Source organism: Stigmatopora nigra, chromosome 7, assembly GCF_051989575.1.
Source record: "Stigmatopora nigra isolate UIUO_SnigA chromosome 7, RoL_Snig_1.1, whole genome shotgun sequence".
NCBI classification, from domain to species: domain Eukaryota; kingdom Metazoa; phylum Chordata; class Actinopteri; order Syngnathiformes; family Syngnathidae; genus Stigmatopora; species Stigmatopora nigra.
In genome coordinates this window covers 2,140,248-2,163,260 of record NC_135514.1, presented here as the reverse complement: position 1 = coordinate 2,163,260, position 23,013 = coordinate 2,140,248, and the positions used below count along the sequence as shown (strand labels likewise).

The window sequence follows — 23,013 nt, the reverse complement described above, 5'->3', positions numbered from 1 at the left end:
TTTTCTACAGGTTCTCTGGAACCCTCCCATGCATGTATAAAAGAGATGAGTGTGGACGTAAAACACTTAAAATGTCCTCATGGTTGTTTGTCATGTTTAACTTCTTGAGTTGGTATTTTTCAAAAACATCAAGTATGTAGCAGTTTAATAGTGCCATTACTTTAAGCGCTTCTTGGCGGTGATTGTAAATATCCCCAAATTCCGCTCAGTATCACGCTGACTTAAGGGATTACATGCACGTGAAACAGCTTCCATTCGTTTTTTATTCTTCTTGTATTTATTTTTACCACAGTTTGAGTTGGCTCCAGCACCCCCATGACCCTAGTGAGGATAAGGAGGTTCAGAAAATGAATGAACAGTTTTGAGTTTTCACTTATCCCCACCATTCTCCAAGACGTGTTTGTGCAACACTAGTTGATAGACTCACATGCTTAAGGTTGTTTTTTTTCCTTTTGTATATATTTCATTTAACTGTGCTTGTTTTGTACTATTCAGTCAATAAATGATTTGTAAATGATTTAAAAATCAACAGTCTTGTTTGCTCTGACGTCTAATCAAAATATTGCTATATAAATATGCAGATAGAGATCTATATCTATATATGTATCCATTTACCGAACTACATAGTGTAGTGATCAGTTAAACGACAGCGGGATTCGTACTCCCGCTGCCCACACGGGAGACGGGTGAGCTAACCTCTACGCCACGAATCGCTCACACTACAACCTTGTCATTATTGGAAGGTCTTGACTACAAATATATAGAAACAACTAAGAGAAAATGTTTTACAGCTGGGATTCGAATCCTACCTGCCCACATGGGAGACGGGTGAGCTAACCTCTACGCCACGAATGGCTCACACTTCAACCTTGTCATTATTGGAAGGTCTTGACTACAAATATATAGAAACAACTAAGGGAAAATGTTTCCCAGGCGGGATTTGGAACCCCACCTGCCCACATGGGAGACAGGTGAGTTAACCTCTATGCCACGAAGTCATACTTCACTTTGTCATTATTGGAAGGTCTTGATTCCAAATATATAGAAACAACTAAGGGAAATTGAAAGGTGATTAATTAATACAGGTGCGTCAACCACACCCATATTGACCCGTCATATTGAATGTGAAAAAGAGGGTGGCTTGTTATGAACTGGATGCTATAAAACAGTATACCAAAGTCATGCATGCTGGGCTGTTTAGACTTTAGACACTTTAAATTGAGTGTGAGTTTGAATGGTTGTTTGTCACTCAGCAACCCTAGTGAGAATAAAGCAATTCAGAAAATGAGATGAGTGCAACACCTGAGTGAACTTTACTCACAAAGTTACGTGGATATACAAAAAAGAAAACAGTTTATTATCTTTTAAAACGTTTGTACACTCGGTATGACAATGTGCTTAGACAATACTTACAGTCGAGTAGGGTGAAAATTACTTTATACATTAAAAAAACAAAACAAAAATGAATTTGTCTTCCCTATGTTGACGTGAGCCAGCAAGGGTGAGAAGTCTTGAAGAGAATCGAGCTGGTCACTTGTGGCTCCTGCATACACATTTGGTAATAATATAACATATTTACACTTTAGAACCATGACATGATAGTCCTTTTACAAAGTATCTTGTTAATTTAAACAATTCCCAAACTATTTCATTTATCGACAATTAATGCGGCAATGGTTTATGATACCAATGAATTAAAAAGGCAGAGGTCCTTATGATTGAATTAAAAAAAAAAGACTTTGATAAGTTAAAATTGCAATGCTACACTCTTCCACCTGGAATCCAGTTAGAGGAGGAAGTAAGGATGGGGGGAGTGTGTGTGGCACATTAAATGTGGATGAGCACCACACACTGGGTTGCCGAGGGTCTCGACCAGTGGAAGCTTGGACCTGCGCAGTTAAAAGCAGCACCAGAAAATGAAGCAGGCCGTCCATTGATCCATTTTCAACCGTGGAAAGAGTCCAGAGAAACAAGGTTGCCTTTTTTTTCTTCATTTGTAGCCATTTTAAAAAACCTAGTAAAACTCAATCAGTCCGTGGAAACTGTGTGTGGAACCCCCGTCTGATTCTGAAGACCTCTTTCGGCGTGAATAGTAACATCATAAATAGAGCTTGTGGGAGGTCACGGGTGAGGGAAGGCAAATGTGCGCTATCAGTAGAGCTCGGTGTCCTCCTTGGGTTTGTACACGGCACCAAAGCGCTGCATGTATTTCTTGATGTACTCCTTGGTCTTGTGCTTGACGTTTTCGTTGCAGTCCAGGTCCTCTGGGTTAGTGCAGGCCTTCAGTTCCTTGTTCATGACGCCGTGGGTTAGCTGCCGGCAAAAAAAAATTTAAATTATTAACAAATAAAGCTTTACCATTTTCTTTTTGATAAAAAAACAAAATAAATATTTAAGGAGTGAATTTATGCCAAATTATATTTCAAAATGTGTGAGCTTTTTGTCCTTAAGGAGCATCCAGGTTAGATTTCTAGGTTAATTTGTTGTCAAGTGGTTTGGAATTTAAAGGGTTCAAATGGATACTGTAGTCAATGACAGCCAATGAGTAAAATGAATTGCCAGTTAGTGTTAAAATACATGAGTACAGAAGGCCAAAATGTTTTGGGGAAAAAAGGACTAACATGTTGAAATGGTATTACACCATTGTTAAAAAATATTTAGTTTGCAAGTATTAGATAGATTTATTGTAGTGGATTTAAAAAAGCTTGTTTGAGTATTTAATTTGCATACCATACATTGAAAACCAGTGGTTTAGTATGTTTTCCATAAAAAGTCAATTGTTGTTGCTATATGTTACCTTTCTTGCCAGATGTTTGAAATCCTCCGTGTTGCAGATCCGCCCGAGTTTACAGTCCGGTTTTCGATAAGGATTTAAACATTGCACAATAAACTGTGACATCTGAGTAAAGGGAAAGAAGACAGACGTTTTATTATTATTATTTTTTGAAGTGATGGTATAATAGTATCAATAAAAATAAGCAAATTGGAATACATCCTCACCTCTTTGCGGAATGACTCTTTGCTCTTTTTGGCCAATTCACTGGAAGTGTCTGCTTCAGCTGTTTTGGTTGAAAACTGCGAGGGGGAAAAAAAAGCATAACATTTACCACACTGCACCTCCTCAGGTTCATTTTTAATTTGTGGAGGTCTTAAAAGGTGTAATTTAAACTTCCTTCAGACTTTTTCTCAGTCGTAATAGAAGATGTTATGACCGCAAGGAGGGTAAAAAGCAGCACTGTAGAGGCCAGCTATAATTAAAATCTCCAGAGATTACAACTGTGCCCAAATCTAAGATGGCAGCTGCGAGCCCAATTGTAGTCATGGATGCCAGCGGGTACATCAAAAAGCACCTGACACAAAGCATGGATATCCTGGCAGGATGTCCAATCTCGGCGGCCACCGTGACGAAGACAAGGACAGCTGAGATGCCGGGAGTGATCATTTAAAAAAAAACAGCCCAAGGCTGGTACAGTCAAGTAGTTTATAATAAGAAGAACATGTGTCACGGCTTCAAGTGGTGTGGAACAAAATCTGCCTGCCCCTGTTGCATTTGCTTTGGGTAAACATCCATCTATATTTATTTTTACCCATAAAGTACATTGCGAGAGACAACAAGAAGAGGGGGAAAAAACTGTACTGGGTCATCCAGATGCTTTCAATTATGCCTTGAAGGGAGAGAAGTGAAGAAGGGAAAACAAATGAGGCGGCAGAAGACAAGATGAGACGATTCTACGCTCAATTTTTCGGCATTCTGAGCCTAGGGCACATCTATTTAAGTGGTAGGTAGAGTTTAGAGACAGTCTTTGACTGTGAAAATATGCGAAGAAGAGCTCATTAAAGTGCTTGGTCATGGTGTCATTTGCTTCCCTCTGTTAAAAGCAGCTGAAAGTAATCACTGGCACGCCAACCGAAATGCCCCGAAAGAACAAACGCTGTAATCATGTTACGTACGCATCCAACCTCGAGCTTTCTGGGAATTTGAAAAAAAAAAGGCAAAGAGAAAGCATCCCCAACACAGTGAATTAGTGGATATAGTACGAGTTTCTTTAACACTGAGAAGAAAGCTAACCTTGGAGGGATTCTCGTCATAAGTGGGAGTACCAAGGTCCATCTCAGATTCATGGTCCAGACTGGTCTCGCTACTTCCGTCCCAGGTGGGAGGATCCCACTGAGTTTGTCTGATGGGAAAAAAGTAAATAAGACATCACACAGGGAAATGAATAATGACAATCTCTAATACTGTCCTTCTTAGGTCACCCTATTGAAAAATCCATCACTAGTACTCACCTTGTTGTTATATGATAATAGTAGATTTTTCCTTCAGGGTCCCGGGCAACTTTCCAGTTGGGAGGTAAAACGATAGTTTTGGGTTTCGGAGGAGAGGGAGGAGGCAGATCTATCACATTGTTGGGTACGATCATTTCCTGAAGGAAAGAAAGCAGGCTTCACTTTAACCACCTGGAAATAGTTTTTGGCCTGCGATGGAAAATGGGCTTCATATAAGAAAGATTGTAGCTACTTGTCAACTGTGGTCTCAAGTCTTTTATTAATAGCCTCAGCTCTCTTAAATGTTGAGAACTACATGCACATAATTCCCCCTACTGGGCAAATGTAGCACTGCAAAGTACTGATTTAAAAAAAATAGATACGTATTATAGCTGTCCCAGGGAAATGTTTCATTTTTCAAAGAAAACTAGGTACGCAAGCAAAAACGAATGAGAGTTTAGAAATGAAAATAGATATTTCCAGCCACAAAAGGAATGGTGAATTAAGGTGGTCTTCTTACCTGCTGAACAGTTTGTGAAGTGACAATGGTAGTAACTGTGCCTCCCTGCTGGACAACCACATTCTGCTGATGCCCAGGATACACTGTTTGTCCATGAAGGTAGCTGGCTGCCGGGTCAGAGTATGCCTGCAAAAACACATGGAAATCATGAAATGTGTAAAAAAATAATTAACCTGATAAGTTCTCCTTTTCAATTTAAAGTAAAAACAATTTGTATTAAGTTGAGACCATGAGCTTCAATTACTTCAGTGCAACAGACGCAAGCAATTCTGTGGTTTCACATGACCATCGTGCAAGTTATGTTGTGCTGTGTAGGCCAGTGTATCCCAACCTTTTTTGAGCCGAGGCACACTTTTTGCATTGAAAAAAATCTCAAGGGACACCACCATCTGAAAATCTTTGTCGCCTATATTTAAAATAGTTATTCTCATCGAAGTTTTATCAGCAGAAATCGCATCCAAAATTATTCCAAAATCCAATTTTTCACAATGACCTAATGTCACGGAAATTTGGCCTGTGGACCCTGAACAACTTCCGGTTTGAGTGATGCAAATAACCAAGTAAAGTTATTGATCGCATCATTTTATGATTTTTCTCTAAATATTACTTAAATCTCCTAATATTCCGCAAAAAAAAATTGTTCTCACACAGACTTTACGTCGGCAAAAGTTGATGTCCTAGAAACCAGACAACTTCCGTTTCGACTTAGAGAAAGAGCAAACAAATTACTGTTTGACAACTTGAATCAAATAATAGTATAATCTACAATTTAACGTCCATCATATTTTGATTTGATTCTTGTAATAGTTCCTTTATAATCTCCTTATATTCATATAAATTTTTCTCTCTCAATATCACATTGTATGACTTCTTGCAATTTCCCACGGCACACCTGACCATTGCTCACGGCACACCAGTGTGCCGCGGCACAGTGGTTGGGAAACACTGGTGTAGGCTATAACTATCTGAATAATTGCTTTTCTTATGTTAAAAGGCGATTAGTCAACCTGTTGTTCTCCATTTTATGATAACTAAAAAGGTATGTTTGTTCTCGTTCTCTGATAAAATTCCTTTAAAATGTGACTTAGGTGCACCTTGTTGTCCAAAAAGTACAGAAATTTTCCCAATACGAAGAGCGTGTCATGTAATTGTCAGCCTACCTGAATGACTGGAGTGTTGGTCTGAGGATAAGTCGCAGGGATGCTATAGATGGCTTGGCACGGCTGCCCCTGGTAGTAGATTGCCGTTTGCGTGGTGCCCTGCGCCGGGGCCGCGGTGTATTGCTGCGTCGGCTGCGTCTGGACGGTCACTGCCTGTTGGGTGGCGGGGTCCCAAAGGGTGGCGTAGCTCTGCTGGCCCTGGACCTGAGGCACCGTCTGGGCAGGCACGGAGAGGACAGATGCACTGGAATCCTGCTCTGCGACGGCCGGCTGCGTGTATTGCGTGTTGTCAGCAGGGGTGAGGCTGGCGGAGGTGATGTGCTGAGAGATATTAGAAACAGGAGTGGGTTGTGAAGTGGATGACGGTGATGGAAGCCCAAGATCTGAGATAAGTCTTTGGGAAGTAGTCTGTTCATAGTTCAAGGTGGGCTCAGCTGTCGGCGTGGGTAGTAGTACTTTGCCTGCGTTGGGGTTGGTGGGATCCACAAATGTCTGCACGGGGTATCCGGGCGGGTAGGTGATGAAGCCAGAAGTGGAGGCATAGGCCAAGGCGGGGTCGTAGGCCATGGTTTGGAGCTGCTGCTGCTGCTGCTCCTGAAGCTGCTGTTGCTGCTCCTGAAGCTGCTGCTGCTGCTTCTGGGCTTCTCGTTGAGCGACCTCCTGTTCGAACAGCTTCCTGCGTTCCTCTGTAGACAGCTTGTTGCGCTCTTTACTGCCAACTCCCCTCGGCGTCTTTGATGGATCAAACCTGAAATGATTCCAAGAACAAGACACCACTGCCTGACACCCTAGATAAGGCAAGGGTAAACGCTTCCGTCAGTGGGAAATCTTACCGCTCCTCGGCACGCCGGCTACTTCGCTCATAGGAGGGTGGGGATGTGGATCTTCTCCTCCGTCTCTCGGCGCTGCGTGGAGTTTTGTCTCGATCACGCTCCCTGTCTCTATCCCTCTCTCTCTCCCTATCTCTGTCTCGCTCCCTGTCCCAATCTCGGTCATGGTCCCTGTCCCGGTCACGATCCCTGTCCCTATCTCTGTCCCTATCCCTGTCCCGGTCCCTTTCCCGTTCTTTTTCTCGTTCCCTTTCCCGCTCTCGACTACCAGAGGTGTTGCGTGGAGTCAAAGTTGAGTCACGATCTCGACTTCGATCTAGTTTGAGAAAATATATTGGATGCAAATCAAACTTCACAAGTCATCATGAGAGTGCCTTCAGAAACGTAGTTCGCTTACCATTAGATTCCTTCTCAACTTGAATCTTCTTTGGTATTCTGTACACCTCCTGTAACACAAGCAGATAAGTCTGGTTCAAGAATACATCTAATTGATATTTTTGCTTGCCTTTTCAAAGATGGCCACTGGATTTGTTTGGCAAAGTTTGTGCATTGGATAACTTTCCTAACAAAACAATTTTTCCACGTGTGCTTGAGAAAGGTATCTATTGGCTGGGTATGCAAGTAGAACAGTGCAAAACTCAAGGAGCTGATACATAAAACGTTTAAGTGTGGGCAATGGAAATTTAAAAATTACATTTAATACAATATGCCGATTTTGTAATGTAATACAAAAATACAAAAACCTGCAAAGAGCATTCATCCTTAATCAAGTGGTTAAGAACCAACGACATTGCCAGGTACTGACTGTATACCATCCAACTCTACTCCAAACTCACCTTGAGATCCTTCCAGCTTGCCAACAGCCTGGCGGCCATGCTGCTAATGTCCAAGGCACTGACTTGGGGCTCCTGGCTCCGCTCACTCTCCACATCGGAAACACCTTCCTCTTCATCCTGAGAAGGTGTTTCTATTGCTGGAGTATCTGTAGGTGCTGGAGTGTCTTCAGTGGGCATATGGACCTCAGGGGCGTCAGAGCTTGGAGGACCAACTGGGATAGGTTCTTCTGGTTGAGCCTCAGGTCCAGCAGAGGGTTTTTCAGTCTCCAGTGTTTCTGTCTTGGCTTCCATGTCCTTCACAGGTTTTTCAGCTGATACCTCAGAAACGTCCATTTGGATTGACCCAACCTCTGGTTCCTGCATCTCAACTACAGGCTGCTCACTTTCGACTTCTGCGGTTTCTGTTGGTGCCTGAATAGTGATCTCTTCGCCACCAGGTTTGTCAGATACCTCAGGGTCGTTCTTTGGTTCATCACTCGTGTCCGTTTTGACCTCACTCGGCATGTCGCTCAGCTCCGTTTGGTCTTTTTCCTCTTCAAGAAGAATTTGTTGTTCAACATTTGAAGCCACTTCTGCCTCTTCCTGCGTCTCCACTTTGAAATCTTTCACGGGCTCTTCTGGTGTTTGTTTCACTTGATCAGCCGTTTCACTGACCAAATCTAACTTCTGTTTGTCATCAAGCAGTGCTGTTTGAGTAGATTCTTCCTCTTCATCGTCATCTTCTTCTTCTTCCTCCTCCTTTCCATCAGATGCCTTGCTGGCGTCGGACAGAGCGCTGTCCAGACTGTTTTCGCTGATGATTTTAAGGCGTCTGTACACAGCAGGTTTGGGGGTGTCCCTGTCACATTCTGCTCCCAATTTGGAGCTAGAACCATCAGGGGTATTGAGGGGCGTCTGAGCACGAGACGTATTCTCGCTGGAGTAACCGTCCATCTCAGTGGGCTGTGGGAGCACTTTTGTTTCAGCCCATCGCTGAATGAAGGTCAGGACTTTACTCTCTTCCAGCATGTTCTTCGTAGAGATGGGTAGTACAGACAGTGTCTTCATAATCTGGAGACAAAGCGATTGGGAATTATCATTTCTCAGAAAAGAAAAAAAAACAAAAACTAAAAATAAACCAAAAAAACAGTGCATGCCCAGACTGTCTCACCTCCGATTGCAGTTTGATGTTATTGGCACAATTGCCCTTGGCTTCAGAAATTTCCACCATAAAGATCCAAAGCAACGACAAGCCATGATGATCTAAAAATTGCTTCAAACATGATGGGTTCTGTGTATCCTGCAGGTAATACACACAGTGTTACGTAAAGCAAGTCTCACCTTGTATAAAATATATATCTTGATTTACATGTATGAGCTTGAGACAGGTGAGTTTCTGCTCCATGGTTTCCACGCGAACCATAAGTCTGCACAAGGACACTACTTGTTTGCCATCATAAAGCCCTTCGCCATTCTCTAGCAAAGCCTCCAATTCTTCATCAACCTGAAGAACAACAGCGTGATTAATAAGTGGTTACACAATGCCTTCAATGTATACAAGGCACAACTCAGAAAATTAACACACCCACCAAAACTAGTAGTACAAACAAATACATTTGAACAGATGCTAGAAAGAGGTGAACTGACTGTGGTGAGAGCATTCTTCCGAGGCCGGTCTTTCTTCATCCTTCCCCCAGCCGCTCGGACACTGACTCTGTTCTCCCCACCCAGGAAGCCTCTGCAGCTGGGGGCTCCACAGAAGCACTTTTGAGCTTCTTTTCTGAAGGACAAAGGAATTACAGTATTAGTTATCCATCAAAATAAGAGGTTACAATTTTACACATGAATAAATAAAGGAAATACCCGTATCTCTGAAACTGGTAGTCAAATGTCAGCTCAGCTCCTGCACTAACAGCCTTGGTGGTGAAGAACCCAACTCTAAGCTGGCCATTCACCGTCCACTAAGGTAAGAAGAACATCAATAGTCAACAAAGGCGCATTGTAACAGTGTTATTGAACTTCTTTCTTAGGTCACATACCTTTTGGGTCTCACAGTTTGGCTCGCAGCTATGGTTCATGAACCGTGAACAATTTCCCTTAAGTGTTGCATCGATTATCTAGAGAAACAATAATTCTTATTGCTGGTAAATGATCTAATATGATTCTATCATAAATATTTATGCACCCCAAATTTTACATACCTCATTATTCTTTAGAGCCATGAAGTAGTAATGTATGTTCTTGTTGCGTGCATATTCTTTCACTCTTGTCTTGAATTCTTTGTGGTCCAGCACTTCCCCACAGTATTCTAGCACAAATGTATTTCTGTGATGGGATGAAAACACAAGTGTAAAAATATGACAAATGAAGATGGCAGCGATCCCAGCAAAATAAATACTTACGACGGCAAGTCCTTGGCCGCACGAAGACCCCAGCCCTTCTCTTTGGTGAGGATGACTTCAAAATCTGCATGTTGCTTCATTTGAAAGCGCCGATTTGAGCAATAATGTCCATTCAGGCACCTTGAGGAGCTAGGGGAAAAAAAGAAATATATATATATATGAATATATAGAGTAAGTATACCTTAATCAAGCAATTCATTGGGTTTCTTAATAACTTCACTCACCATTCAATCATCAGCAGACGATTTAAACAGTCCTCCCCGCAAGCCATCATACCCCGTAAACGGTCTTGTTTGGGCAATATTGGGCACTCACACTGCATCCTCTTGATATCACGATGTGATTTGCTCTTTTTTCTGCAAACGTGCAAAAACTTTCAAAGTCTGGAACTACCCAATCATTTAAATTTGTAAAAAAAAAAAAAAAATCTTACCGCTCAGTTAGGTACAGATTCTCTTCTATCAGGTCAAAATAAGGGGGCATCCTCTTTGTCTTGGCACTCTCTCTCCATCGATTAGAGTCTTGAAAGTTCTCCAGAGTGAGCGACGGAGACGCAACCTCAACTTTAACTTCCGTTTCTTTAGAAGCCTCAGTTTCTCCTTGCCGCTCCTTCTTGGCCGCAGGCCCGGCTTCAGCCTCATTGTCCGAATCCGACTCGATTTCTGGCCGTCTTTTCTTGGGAGGACCTCTGCTCCTGTGCGATTTAAAGCTGTTCTCCCTTGGGGGATCGGGTATGGTCGGGCACCTGCTGTTGCTGCTTATCTCATGACCTTGTACAAATCCAGGAGGACCACTGTACTCAACAGTTGATTTGCACTGATTGGATGGTTTAGCTCCGCAGTAGTCATCATTGTCATTAGTGAGTGAGTCTGGATGGATTTGACCCGCAATATCCTTGTAAATATGGATATGTGTGTCTGAGGTTTGGTGGATCCAAGGGACACTGTGGTCTTCGCGTGGTTGTAAGCTAGAGAAGTGTTCTGGAAGTTTAGATTGTGGTAACGAAGGTCCATGACTACTGTCCGGCTGTTGATATGTACTACTGGGCTGTTCTAACTGTGGAAAACTCCATCTCGGGATAAATCCAGCCCTATCATTGACATCAACACTGGCAGATTGTTGGTCTTGAGGGAGCCTGACTTCTCCTCTGCTGTTGTCATAGTTCTGGCTTTGAAGTTGGTTGTGATGGCCAGAACTGTTTAGGTTGCGCATGATATTAGAACCATGGTGAAAATTGGCAGGACTAGTCAAATAAGGATGAGAAACGCTAGTAGAACTAGATCCCTCTAAGTGACTAGTGCTGTCAATCATATTACTCTGGGATTGGCAAAAGGCGCCAGCATCAAAAGAAACACCCTCTAAATTTTGGTGAGAGCTTACGTGATATTGGACTTCATGATTATTCACGTTTACCAGTTCATTACCAATGTGGAGCTCTGATATACGTTGAAAGCCTGTAGAGGGTCCAGTGTCATGTGATTCTCTTGTTACAGTAGAATTCTTTGGCACCACCACTACAGAGTGCAATCGTTTTATCGCCTCACCGCAATCAGAGTCATACTCAGAGTTGTCACTATCACTAGCCTCACTTTGTTCTCTTCTGCCTAACTGATTGGGAAATGTGTCTTTTAACTCATCCTTGTTTCCATTCCAGTTCTCAATTAGTGCAGCACTGTTGACCCGTGTTACGGCACTGTTACACAGAGTCTGGTCAAAGCTTGTTTTCAGAGAATTGTCAATACCAGTAACATGGGGAGAAGGTGCTCCATGGTCATAACTCACTGTCTGCTCTGGTCTCATCGCCTGTTGCGCTAGTGTGGAAAGTGTTTCACATTTGTGTATGCTCCCAATCATTACTATTGGAGGCTGATTTTTGGGTGACTCGATTTTTTGTTCAGAGACCATGTGTTTAGGTAGTTCAGCACTAAGTGTCCGAAGTGAATCGTCACAATCTAGAGAATCCTGCCCAACAATATCCCAACGGGACTTTTTAGCAGGACTACTCTTTTTAGTGTTTTCTACATTTTGTTCAAGTGCCACCAGCTTCTCAGTATTACATGGTTGCTCTGATTCCAGTGTTGTGATTTTTTGAGCTTGCTCAGAAGTAACAGCGACATTACCTTGTTCGCCTTGTGGTTTGGGGTTCACAACATCTTTTGCTTCATGTATATCAAATGTGTTCGTTGCAACTGTTGACCCTTGGGAAAATTGAATATCTTTCATGTCTATATTGCATACTGTGCCATCATTATTATTGAGTAAAACGTGAGCAGCATTGTTCAAAGTCTCATTTGTTGTGATTGCTGGAGAAAATGTATTCTCCATATCATTTGCTTTTTTAAGGGTGGCGTTTACCTGGCTCTCATTTAAGTTTAGACCTGGCGCATTTTCTTTGTCCACTTCAAAACTTGATTTTGGACCATCTAATCTGTCACATTGTGTTTCCATCAACTCACCATTCTGATGGTCAAATGGACCCTTTCCTTGATTACAATTTACAAACTTGTTTTCTTCTACTAAACATGATTCAATGGTCGCGTCATGTGTTAGTTTGTCATCGGGGGTATAAACTACATCTTTTGATTGTCTATCATGTTGACTGGTTTCCTCTACAGTTGAACAGGTGGTCTTTTCAGAATCAAGCGAATGAGTTATCGTTTCTTTAGATGTCTCATCTAAACTAGAGCTTGCCTGAGATTTTGTCTTTTGATCAGTCTCTGTGTGATTAGGGCTGCTTTTTGGGGGATTTTCATGTTCATGTTTTTCACTGTCCACTTGAATATGTTGAGTGGAAGAACTGGATTTTTTGTTGGTATCTATTGAATGATGGGTGCTAGCCTTATAATGCCTTGATTCCATAAGTGGAGAGCGTTTGCGCTGGCAGTCAGAGTCTGACAGACGCTTTGAAGTCCTTTCATACATAGATGACGTTTGACTTCTTTTATCCGACTCTGACAAATGTGACGATTCTACAGATTTTGTTGTTTTGTCAGTTTTTGAGTACAAAGAGGATTTTGAATAGGTGGATGATCGACTAGAATCACTTGTCCTAGTCCTCGTCTTGCGATGGTCATCTTCAGAATCTGAAGTGTCCCGATTTCTGTCATTCCGAGAACGAGATCGTCTTCTGTCTCTACGTGGAGAACTCCTGTATGATCTACGATCAGATTCATGATAATAAGCCCTTTCTGACCGAGATGCTCTATTGCATCTCAATCGGTCTGATCTTGAGTGAGATGAACTGGTACGAGAGCCTCTAGATCTAGACCTTGACCTAGATCTGGTTCTTCTTCGATCTTTGTCCGATCGCAGTGAACGCGATGATGCATATCTTGAATCACGGTCCGATTTTGTATAACTAGATGACCTTTCATGATTCTCAGATCGCTTTGATGAACTTTCTTTCTCCTCTGGTTGTGACCTAGAAGTTGACTTTTTTGTTACTGGTTTACTACTGCTTTCCACATTTGTTTTCCCTTTTAAGTCACTTGATTTGCGTCTGCAAGACGTTGGGGCTGGATCTTCAGCCTCTGTTCGTGTAGAAAGACTCTCAGTTTGTGACCTGGTTTTCCTTTTGTATACATTTTTATCCTCCTCATTACTGGAACTGTTATCCACCTTTTCTGAGGATAAAGTAGATTTTTCGAGATTCGATGCTGTCTGGCTCGCAGGACAGTGAAGAGGGGAATCATCAGAGGGGGAGACAGTTACAGGGTTCTGATGCTGCGAAGAAGAGGATGTGGTTTCGCTGTTATTTGATGATTTCGGAATAACCCGCGAATTAGAGGTGGGTTGCTCGTCCCACATAACAGATGGTAGTTTTTCCCTGGTCACAGACACACTGAGTATTTGCTTCTTGAAATGCATTTTGGCCAGGTCAATTTTCAGCTTTGCAGCAAAGGTTGGGACCTGTGAAGATGTCTGTTCGGCTGAAATTGGCACTGGACAAGTCTGCTTTTGTTCTTTTTTATTGTCAAAGGCCCATCCTTTATCAATAGTTGGCGGTGACAAAGCAGTTTCAGTTTCAGTGTCAGACTTTTCAGGACTAGAAGGGATAACGAAAATGCTCTGAAGTGGCTTCTTGGTCTGTGAAAAGCTGAAGGACACTTTCTGCCGTGTCTGATCTTCTAGATTGACCTTCATCTTTGTTCCTTTGGGTAAAAGTTGGTTGGACAGCATAACTCGAGGAGACAGACTTTTGATGAGAGCTGCCTTAGAAAGGCCCTTCACCTTTACCTAATGTCAAACAAAACACAGAAAGTATAACTTGGGTTTAAAAACACATCCATTTAAATATTTTGTAGTGTTTGGAGTGAATTGCTTAAAGACGGTGTAAAGTAAAAAGCCATCCAGCAATGTAATGTTGAGTTATTATCATTTACATGAAGATGCTTACATATTGATTTTCTATATTTTGAAGGGATTTTATTTAATGTAATAAGACAATATATTTAAATAATTTCATAGGGTCATTATGTTTTGCTAGTGCAACACAATATTCCATATCATGAACATACTCACCGAGGCACCACTTCCTTCGTCTCTGAGATCCCAAAGGAACAGCATGGAAACATAAAACAGAGAAGAATCTTTTATTAGTACAAGTGTTAAAACATCCTTTTTTTAAATAACACACATCAGTTCAGAAATAAAGATGGTATATTGCATAACTGATATCGGCCAATCTACAACAGTATTATTACACAAGCAAAACATACCACAACATTTCTAGTCACCCACACTTTCAAAGCAACGATATGTTCTATTCACGATCAAAAAGCACATTGCCATGCAAAACACTGTCTGCCACAATTAATTGACAATTAAATTAATCAACAGCTATCTGACATCGTTTAGTGACCGCAATCACCCCCCAAAAAAACTACCAAAACCCTTTCTTCGAGCCTCTTAACAGTAAATAATCTTCAATTACTGTGCATCCTCCATTAACAGAGACTGATTAACTTCAAAATTAATCTATATATGAAAATTGCAAATACTAAGCTGTTGCTTTAGAAAACACTGGGATGCAAAGGTTTTGGCAATACTGGATTTTGATCTTAAAAAATAAATATTCAAAATATCAAAATATATAACAGTGAATATTGATTTTTCTTTTTTATTTAAATCAATCTCTGATCGTTATTTGGCAAACTCACCATTACTGCCAACATGATATAAGTTCCATCCAGACTGTCAATGTACAATAACAGAGCGTCCTTATAGTGAAAACATACTTGTCAATTTTGCCAATTGCTCCCCTTAATAATGATTGCAATTCACCTTATTAAGCAATAAAAAACATACAAATGAAATGTGGCATATATTTAGGGTCGCACGTAATAGGAAAAAAAGATTCTCCAAAGTGGACAACTTTATGAAGCGGTATATTTATATAGTGAAAAGGCGGACGGGTGAAAAGGGAGTGTGCATATTCTGGATTGGAGCCAAAATGGGTAAAATGAAATCAGTTTTATAAAAACCCACTTGAAAAAAAATCATAATTTGAAATGATAAAAAAAAGCATATAAAATATGGAAAAACGTATAGGTTGAGATATGTGAAAAATAGTCGTTACTAATAGTTACTAAGAAGTGCATCTTAGCCCCCACGTTGATGCAATGGTTAGGGTGACAAGCAGCAGCGTATGTGCATATTTTAGACATACAAGCTAACCAATTGCGGTTAAGAGGTGGCAGAAGTACTCGCACAAAAGGCAGATGTGCTTAGAAACATGCTGGGTCAGATGCAACAAAGTCATCAACAAACGTGATGGGTTGGTAGAGTCCAAACCTATGCTTTCGGTCAAATTCATACAGAAGAGCCGTATGAACGTGTTGATTTCATCTTTATTTCAGAATTCTGCACTAATCTGATTGGGCAAGGGTCTGAAATGTTGTTTTGGCCCCATGCCATGACATTCTATTTTCTAGGCCATTGGGCCGCCGTTAACTTAAGTCCCTATAAGTAATCGGAATGTGTCAGACACACATTTTCTTCAATCTAAACAACTCACAGTGAAGTCTGTGTCGTCTGCCATCTAATACCTGATTTCTGACGTGAGCAGAGTGTCCATTGAGAAACTCTTCTCGGATTAGTGGGCCTGAAGACGCTGCTTGGCCAAGAATAATCCAAATCAGAGAAATGAACCCTCCAAAGTGACACCACACCTGGCAAAGAGAAAAATTGGTTTGCAATGAACTGAGGGGTGTGTCCATACGCGTTACCAATAATCTCAAAAAGCTTTTTGCCTTATCAAATTGAAGCTCTTGAATCAATAGCATTAACTTATGCAGGTAGAGACAGAGCACATGCTTCTGACAGTTGCTTTGACTGAATTCCACTGAAGCTGTCTCCTCCCAAGATGGTTATCCATTAGTGTGCTGCAAAAAAGTACAATGCCGTTGCACATATTCGTGCTGGTTTCACTGCATTTTCCTTGGTTTTATTCAATGCTGTTTGGCTTTGAATGGCAAAAACAAACCAAGGTTTGATCAAAAACTGAATCATAATAGATGAACCATAGAGACCATGGAGTAGACAGAGCTATAAAAATGGCTCATGAGTACACACAGTAATGTCATAGTGATTACAGTTTTAAAATATGGCATGTTATACATGACCATAGAATGTCTGAAGGATTTGCAAGGAGCAAAGAGCCGCAACATGGCCTGTGCGGGCAGCCTCTGTGAAGCCCAACATGGCCTTTTAAAAAGCCAGTTCCTGTCCCCTTTCATAAGCGAGCGTGGAATGTGAAACAAGAAGATCTCACGGGGTTCTGCGTGATTCCACCAAAAAGATTCATTTTGAACATCAATTACTAGCGTAATTAACGGGCAACCATGCCTATATTACGACAACAGTTACGTTTCGGTGTAAATTTACCCACAAACAAAAATGGCCAAACCAGTGAAGCTAGCTTGGTTAGGCTAAATATGAACAGCGATGTGGTCAATTCGCTTGGTTCGTTTGAAACATGAGCACGAAATCTTCGTCTTACAATCGGATACATTGTGCGTGTATATTTGTGCTTGGTTAGGGAGTTAGAGGGGAATAATCGATTGTCTTTCTGTACCAAAATGGCTAATCTTAAACGAGCATGAGCGGCTAACTAGGTAACATGGCAGAAGCGACACGGAGGCTAACGGAAGCTTTTCTATCGCTGCTATCGTTTGTTTTGAAAACAGCATTCGATTAACAATTTGGGGGATTCCCCTTTTTCCTGTCATTGTGTATTAAATGCACACTTTTGATGAATAAAACACGTCCATCATCCGGCATTACCAGCATGCTAACGCTATTAACCGGGGGGAGGTGTTGTCCCCGCCTGCGTGTGTGCTTCCCTGAAGCGATACAACGGGAAGTAAATACATAGCTTTTTGAGGGGATACTCACTTTAAAAAGTGTTTAAGGTCAAGAAACGCTTCCATCTTCGAAATTCCCGACGCGACGTCCTTCGCTGAACATCAAGCCTCAATGCGTGCCGACGTCAAATCCGTCCGGGGCTGTCGGGGGTGATGGTCGGCTCGGCTCCGCTGCGTCTCGCTCAAATGTTATGCTACACACACTAGCCAACAGTTGGGAGGACGCTAATGTCGATTTGTGGGGATTTTGTCCTCGATCTATCCGACGCTCCGGTCCAAATTGAAGCAAATAAGCCGGGACGAAGAGCATACCTCCGTTTCTATTTCCCTCTGCGGCATTTGGTGTCTCTCGTCGCGGCGACGACGTCACATGATTCGCGGACACAGCTGGCCTGGATACCGAACGTTGTCCCCGGTGTGTTGGAACCGTTTCAACTTCCACTATACTTAAAATTGTAATAATGACTAGAAAATGTATTTTTCTGGAGATCCTTCTTATTTGATCAGGTCACTTATTATTTTTGGGGGGTATTTTCGGGTGTCTTCCTTATTAGCTCATTGGCTGCCATTGACGGTGATAGACGTCCAAGGGCGTTTGACAAAGAGGGGCGAATGACCTGAAAGATAAACATTTTACAGACAGTCCATAAAGTGTTAATTCGTTGTATGCCTATTGTTGTCAGAGGCAGGGAATTAATTAATTGCGGGTATTTACTTCTCCATTGGGGGGCTTTTTGGGGTCACTTCCTGTTTGGGTCATTTTCTGACCATCATAGAGTACATATAAGAATCACTTCCCGTACAGTTAAGTCACTTCCTGTATGCGATTTTTTTTTGCTAAAAAGAAACCTTGGACGGCCCGGTGGTGCCAGTGGTTAGCGCGTCGGCTCTGGCGTCCTGGGTTCAAATCCAGGTCACGAGTTTGCATGTTTTCACTGTACCTGTGTGGGTTTTCTCTGGGTACTCTGGTTTCCTCCCACATTCCAAAAAACGTGCACGGTAGGCTAATTGGACACTAAATTGCCCCTAGGTGTGGGTGTGAATGTGCATACCTGTCCGTCTCCCCGTGCCCCACCAATTCAAGGTGACCTCTGGCCCGGAGTGAGATGGGACAGGTTCCAGCACCCCCGTGACCCTAATGAGGATCAAGCGGTTCGGAAAATTAGATGAGATATGTATAAAAAATAATTGGGGTTTCTATGTGCCCTTTACGGACAGTTGGTGGCGCCGTCGAGTTTCATTCAAAGGTGGTGCCAGTTTTATTCTCTGAGCGAAGAAGACTGATAAAGGCGGCTTTGAGGACGGTCACAAGAAACAGGCTTCCCTAAAACTTGCTTACATTATTCCAGATACTAAACTAGGGTTCATCTTGTCGCCTGTGTAAGTCTTGATGTTGGTTAATGTGGTTATTTTGTCGTCGTATTGAATCATTGTTTGGATCTGGAGGAAATGATAACAAGAGGGCCTTTTGTGGGCTCGTGGCTAACGATGTTTGCTAAGCCATTTTGTGTGACGATGAAACACCATTTCAGCGCGGGGCTCGCTCAAGTTATTTCTTTCACAACTAGGATGGATGGAGGCTGGATTGGCAACGTAACCGTGGATGTTTGATTTTACTCGGACTGCAGCTTCTCACAACGGGGAACGTGTTTTTAAGACGTCAATTTTGCCTGGAATTCAAGTACGGAGGGTGAGACTAGGATAGTTGGAAAACGTGGTCATCGGGTTTGTGATTCCATTCCAAATTGTTGAATTTTGACGGGAAAATTAGTCGGTTTCCTCAGATGCTCACAGAGATCTCCAAGTCCTTTTGAATGTTGTTGGAGCGCGTTCTGTATGAATTAACATGTTGTTTTTGTCAGGTGGTTGCACAGATGGTTTAATCTGAAGTTAGGTGTTTTTATTTGAGGTGTATCCCATCACATGAGAGGAAATTGGATCCAATCGTGTAATTTTTGGGACAATTTTCTCCATTGTTGATTTCCAATTATTTTATTTTTTGGGAAAAACGAGGGGAATTTAACTTAAAGTGACCTTGCCACTAACTAAAAATAACCAACCCAATGATTACATTGTATGGTTAATTTAAGTGTTTTGCCTTCCAAGACGGCCTGTGCATTTTCTGGCAAATGTTCCTAGCATCTCAATGTTGAACTGAGGTTGCGTTAAGCCATGTTGTATAAAAAGTAAAATTCCCGGAATAATGAGGATCCAATGTAGTGTTTTCATTTTACTTGGCAAGAAATTCGGGCTTGTTGAAGTTAATCTCCAAGATGACATTTGCAAAATTTAATGATGGAGGTGGATTTAGTCTGGAAAAAAAATTGCAGCGTTGGTGGGGAGTTACTAGCATTTTGTGTATTCATCTGTCAGTATTGTTTGGTTACGTAGCGTGTATGTCAATGGTTAACAATTTGGGTTCCACTTTTTTAGGATGGTCTGCCTTTATGTTGGAACGCATAGGGTAGGTACAATTCTGTCTTCAAAAGAGTTTGTTTTAGACATGGAAATGTACTTGTGTAGTATGACGGACAACTTGGGGTGACTCATCAAACTTGGTTGAAAAGGTTATGAAGATTTCCGGGGAATGGCCGCTTTCTGAAGAGTTAGATTTTAGTGCCACATTTGGTGAATACCTTGGTATGAAGATAATGCTGGTTAATTTTTCATCTTTTTATCTTAACAGTGCTACAGGCAGTAGTAAAAAGTCTGATGCCACATGTAGTGTATGTTTTGACTTCAGACACCTTGGCGCGTTAGCAAAGTGCTATGTCGCCAAATGGAGTGGAAAAGATGATTGTGACCCTCAACCGAGGTTCATTGCCAAAACAAAAACTTGGATTGCCTGGTAATGTAAGATTTATATGCGGATTGGTGTTAAGGCTGGAATTTATCTGAGTTATCAGCATCTCTGAGAATACAGTCGACTGAAAACAAATGGACAGAAACCTTTAACTTAATCTTTTGGTGGACTGTTGACCATAGCTTTACTTTGATGTTTTTGTGATGAATGTAGCATTTGAGCTTTGGGTTTTAATACGATTTAGACTTGTCCTCTATGAATTACCTCATCTCTTGTTGATTAGGTTTTTGGTGACATGTTGGAATGGCAAGGAGTGAAGAGATGAAAAGATTTGATGGGAATAATGTTGTTCTATACCCTTCTTTCTGCAGGTGCTGTTTTATTGTGCTTCAGTATGGCAGTCGTCATCCGTTTACAGGGATTGAGGATCTCGGCTGGTTCTCAAGATATTCGCAAATTCTTCACTGGGCTGAAAATTCCAGATGGTGGTGTACATATCATTGGAGGCGAGCGGGAGGAAGCTTTCATTATCTTTGCTTCCGATGAAGATGCAAGAAGAGCCATGACGCGCTCGGGGGGTCAAATTAAAGGAGGACAGGTGACTTTGCTGCTCAGTAGCAAAACTGAGATGCAGAACGTTCTCGAGATAAGTACTAAGAATGTGGAGAAAAATCAAAGGAATCGTTCCGATGACAAGTCAAGGCACGCCCGGAGATCCGCAGAGGCTGACGGCAACAAGAGGTCAGCCGGTAGAGCTGACCTCTCCCCTCCACCCCGCCAAAAGAGGCTTTTAAGCAAAGAGTCTCCATGTGTTTTTCTCAAAGGCCTCCCCTTCAGTGTGTCCGAGAGAGACGTTACTGAGTTTTTCAATGGTTTGCACATCATTGACATTATTCTGTTAAGGAATAGAGTTGGGAGAATTAATGGAATGGCTCTCGTGAAATTTTCTAACCCCGAAGAAGTAGGGGAAGCATTGAAGAGGAATAAGGGATATATTGGTTCTCGGTACGTGGAGATTTGCCCCACGTCCGAACAGGATTGGGATCGGACCGCCGAAAAATTGCATCCTGCGGGCGACTATCCTGGGGGCGACCAGTTCGAAAGACGCGGCTCACCGCCACGTGGTCAGAAGAATTTCCAATACCATTCGAGGTCACAGTCACCTGATGGCCAAAGGGTGTCGTCGTCCAATGAGGGTTACTGTGTTATGATGGAAAACATCTCCTTTGCAGTGGAAACGGAGGATGTGAAGAGATTTTTTGCCTACGCCAGACTCTACGACGACCAGATTATGTTCACGAATCCCGACGGCAATAAAAATAGATGTGCATTTATACTCTTCAAGACACTGCGAGAGTATCGTGAAGCATTAGATCAGGAGGGAAAGTCCTTTTTCAATCGGATGGTTCATGTCCGGCCAGTCTCCAGAGAAAAAATGATAGCCATCATGAAAAGTCAAAACGTGCACGACGGAGCTTCTGGAAATGACAGAAGGATGAATGAGAGAAATCCAGCCCGTCCCCGGAATCACCCGGATTCAGAGAGGTGTATCCTCTGGCAAAATCTGCCCCGTGACGTGCGCAAAGTGGAGGTCGTGGACTTCTTTGGGATGAACGTCTCGGAAGAGGATGTGCACTTGCTCCGAGACAATTCGGGCATGGGGGCCAGCAAAGCCTTGATTCTGTTCTCTTCAGAGACGGAGGCCCAGAGGAGCCTCAGTCTTGACGGACAGAGGTTTCTCGGCACGGTGGTTTCTCTGCGATGCATTTCGCGCAGTCAGATGAGGGAGATACTCGCCGGGCCACAGGTGGCTTCCAGCCCGCAACGAAGATTTCATGAGTTTCAAGGCGCCGGTGACGGAGACTACGGCAACTTCAGGGGCTCGCAAAGTGGGAAAATGTCGATGGACATGGGTCCCGCATCCCACAGAGGCTATGATTCTTATGACGAGCCGTATCAAAGCAGAAACGGTGGTCGTTCGAGTGGCGGTCCTCCCACCCTCGTAAAGCTATTTAATCTGCCTTTCCAAATAACGACGGAGGAAATCTATGATTTTTGCCATGGATATCGCATTATCCAAGGGTCCATCTCGTTGCAGTATGACAGGAGTGGAGATTTTCGAGGTACAGCAAGCGTGTTGTTTGAGACTCCGCAGGAGGCATCAGTAGCAATGCAGGAACTCAATGGGAGGCCGATAGGTGCTCGAAAGATTCAACTCATGATGTGTGAAAATGACTTTGGCAGTATGAAACCTGATGGTGATCTATTGTTCTAGACTGAAAACTTTAAATGTGACTCTCAGTTGGAGTAAAGTTGTCTTTCTCTGTTTTAGACCATTCTGTGTTTTTTTTTTCTTCTCATAACTCAGCGGTAGGGAACCTATGGCTTGGGAGCCATGTGTGGCTCTTTTGATGGACTCCAGCTAGACTGTGAGCAAATATATGGGAACTGTTGGTCAGAGAGCTGAGTCGCCGACACATTTTGGCAGGGTCCCACCTGGTGCCTGTGGTTAGCTGGGATAGGCTCCAGAACCCCCGCGACCTAAATGAAACCTTATTGTTTATGCCTCTCTTTGTCAATAATGTTCCCGACCCCTATGGTAATTGGTAGTAGACTGTTATTGCACCGGTTCGAGTGATTATTTTTATTTTTTGTTCAAGTCAAAGTTTCATTAGAAATGCACATGTTCGAAACGTTTGAGTTCATCGTTGAGCATTATTCGATTGTATATGAAATATTGCATTTAATTATGTATGTATGTTTTTTATTTTTATTAAAAAGACATTGATTCCAGTCATCATCGTTTGTTTTTTTTTCTTAAAGATTATTGCAACCGTTTTGTATTACTACTAA

At 42.3% G+C, this 23,013-nt stretch overlaps 2 protein-coding genes across 7 annotated transcripts; one reads left to right on the top strand and one right to left on the bottom strand.

Annotated features, from left to right (window-relative positions):
* Positions 1 to 1,336: 1,336 nt before the first annotated feature.
* setd2 (SET domain containing 2, histone lysine methyltransferase) lies at positions 1,337 to 17,766 on the bottom strand. 3 transcript variants are annotated; one of them, XM_077721879.1, is made up of 22 exons: positions 17,389 to 17,766; positions 16,041 to 16,163; positions 14,515 to 14,536; positions 10,427 to 14,229; positions 10,218 to 10,349; positions 9,994 to 10,122; positions 9,793 to 9,916; positions 9,631 to 9,708; positions 9,455 to 9,552; positions 9,239 to 9,371; positions 8,961 to 9,095; positions 8,763 to 8,891; positions 7,613 to 8,662; positions 7,174 to 7,222; positions 6,780 to 7,092; positions 5,947 to 6,694; positions 4,787 to 4,912; positions 4,288 to 4,424; positions 4,070 to 4,178; positions 3,001 to 3,075; positions 2,798 to 2,899; positions 1,337 to 2,313 (listed from the first exon to the last, which is right to left on the bottom strand). In XM_077721879.1, the coding sequence occupies exons 2-22, from the start codon at positions 16,067 to 16,069 to the stop codon at positions 2,152 to 2,154; spliced, it is 7,683 nt and encodes a 2,560-aa protein (XP_077578005.1). In that variant the 5' UTR covers positions 16,070 to 16,163; positions 17,389 to 17,766; the 3' UTR covers positions 1,337 to 2,151. The 3 variants fall into 3 exon arrangements, with proteins under 3 accessions (XP_077578005.1, XP_077578007.1, XP_077578004.1); XM_077721881.1 differs by lacking the exon at positions 16,041 to 16,163 and having other exon boundaries at positions 5,947 to 6,267; positions 6,403 to 6,694; positions 17,389 to 17,765; XM_077721878.1 differs by lacking the exon at positions 16,041 to 16,163.
* rbm12bb (RNA binding motif protein 12Bb) lies at positions 17,482 to 22,958 on the top strand. Of its 4 annotated transcripts, none has more exons than XM_077721882.1 (2): positions 17,482 to 17,772; positions 20,532 to 22,958. In XM_077721882.1, the coding sequence occupies exons 1-2, from the start codon at positions 17,586 to 17,588 to the stop codon at positions 22,433 to 22,435; spliced, it is 2,091 nt and encodes a 696-aa protein (XP_077578008.1). In that variant the 5' UTR covers positions 17,482 to 17,585; the 3' UTR covers positions 22,436 to 22,958. The 4 variants fall into 4 exon arrangements, with proteins under 4 accessions (XP_077578008.1, XP_077578009.1, XP_077578011.1 ...); XM_077721883.1 differs by lacking the exon at positions 17,482 to 17,772 and adding an exon at positions 18,574 to 18,737; XM_077721885.1 differs by lacking the exon at positions 17,482 to 17,772 and adding an exon at positions 18,744 to 19,038.
* Positions 22,959 to 23,013: the final 55 nt, after the last annotated feature.

Bases quoted from the DNA above. Each gene is read 5' to 3' on its own strand.
- setd2 (XM_077721878.1), bottom strand. From the start codon at position 17,423: ATGGAAGCGTTTCTTGACCTTAAACACTTTTTAAA. The intron at 9,372-9,454 runs GTATTTCCTTTA...TTTGTCCTTCAG, and splicing joins TACCAGTTTCAGAGATACGG to AAAAGAAGCTCAAAAGTGCT. The intron at 8,663-8,762 runs GTGAGACAGTCT...CTTTGTCTCCAG, and splicing joins ACATCAAACTGCAATCGGAG to ATTATGAAGACACTGTCTGT.
- rbm12bb (XM_077721882.1), top strand. From the start codon at position 17,586: ATGTCGATTTGTGGGGATTTTGTCCTCGATCTATCCGACGCTCCGGTC. The intron at 17,773-20,531 runs GTGTGTTGGAAC...TTCTTTCTGCAG, and splicing joins GATACCGAACGTTGTCCCCG to GTGCTGTTTTATTGTGCTTC.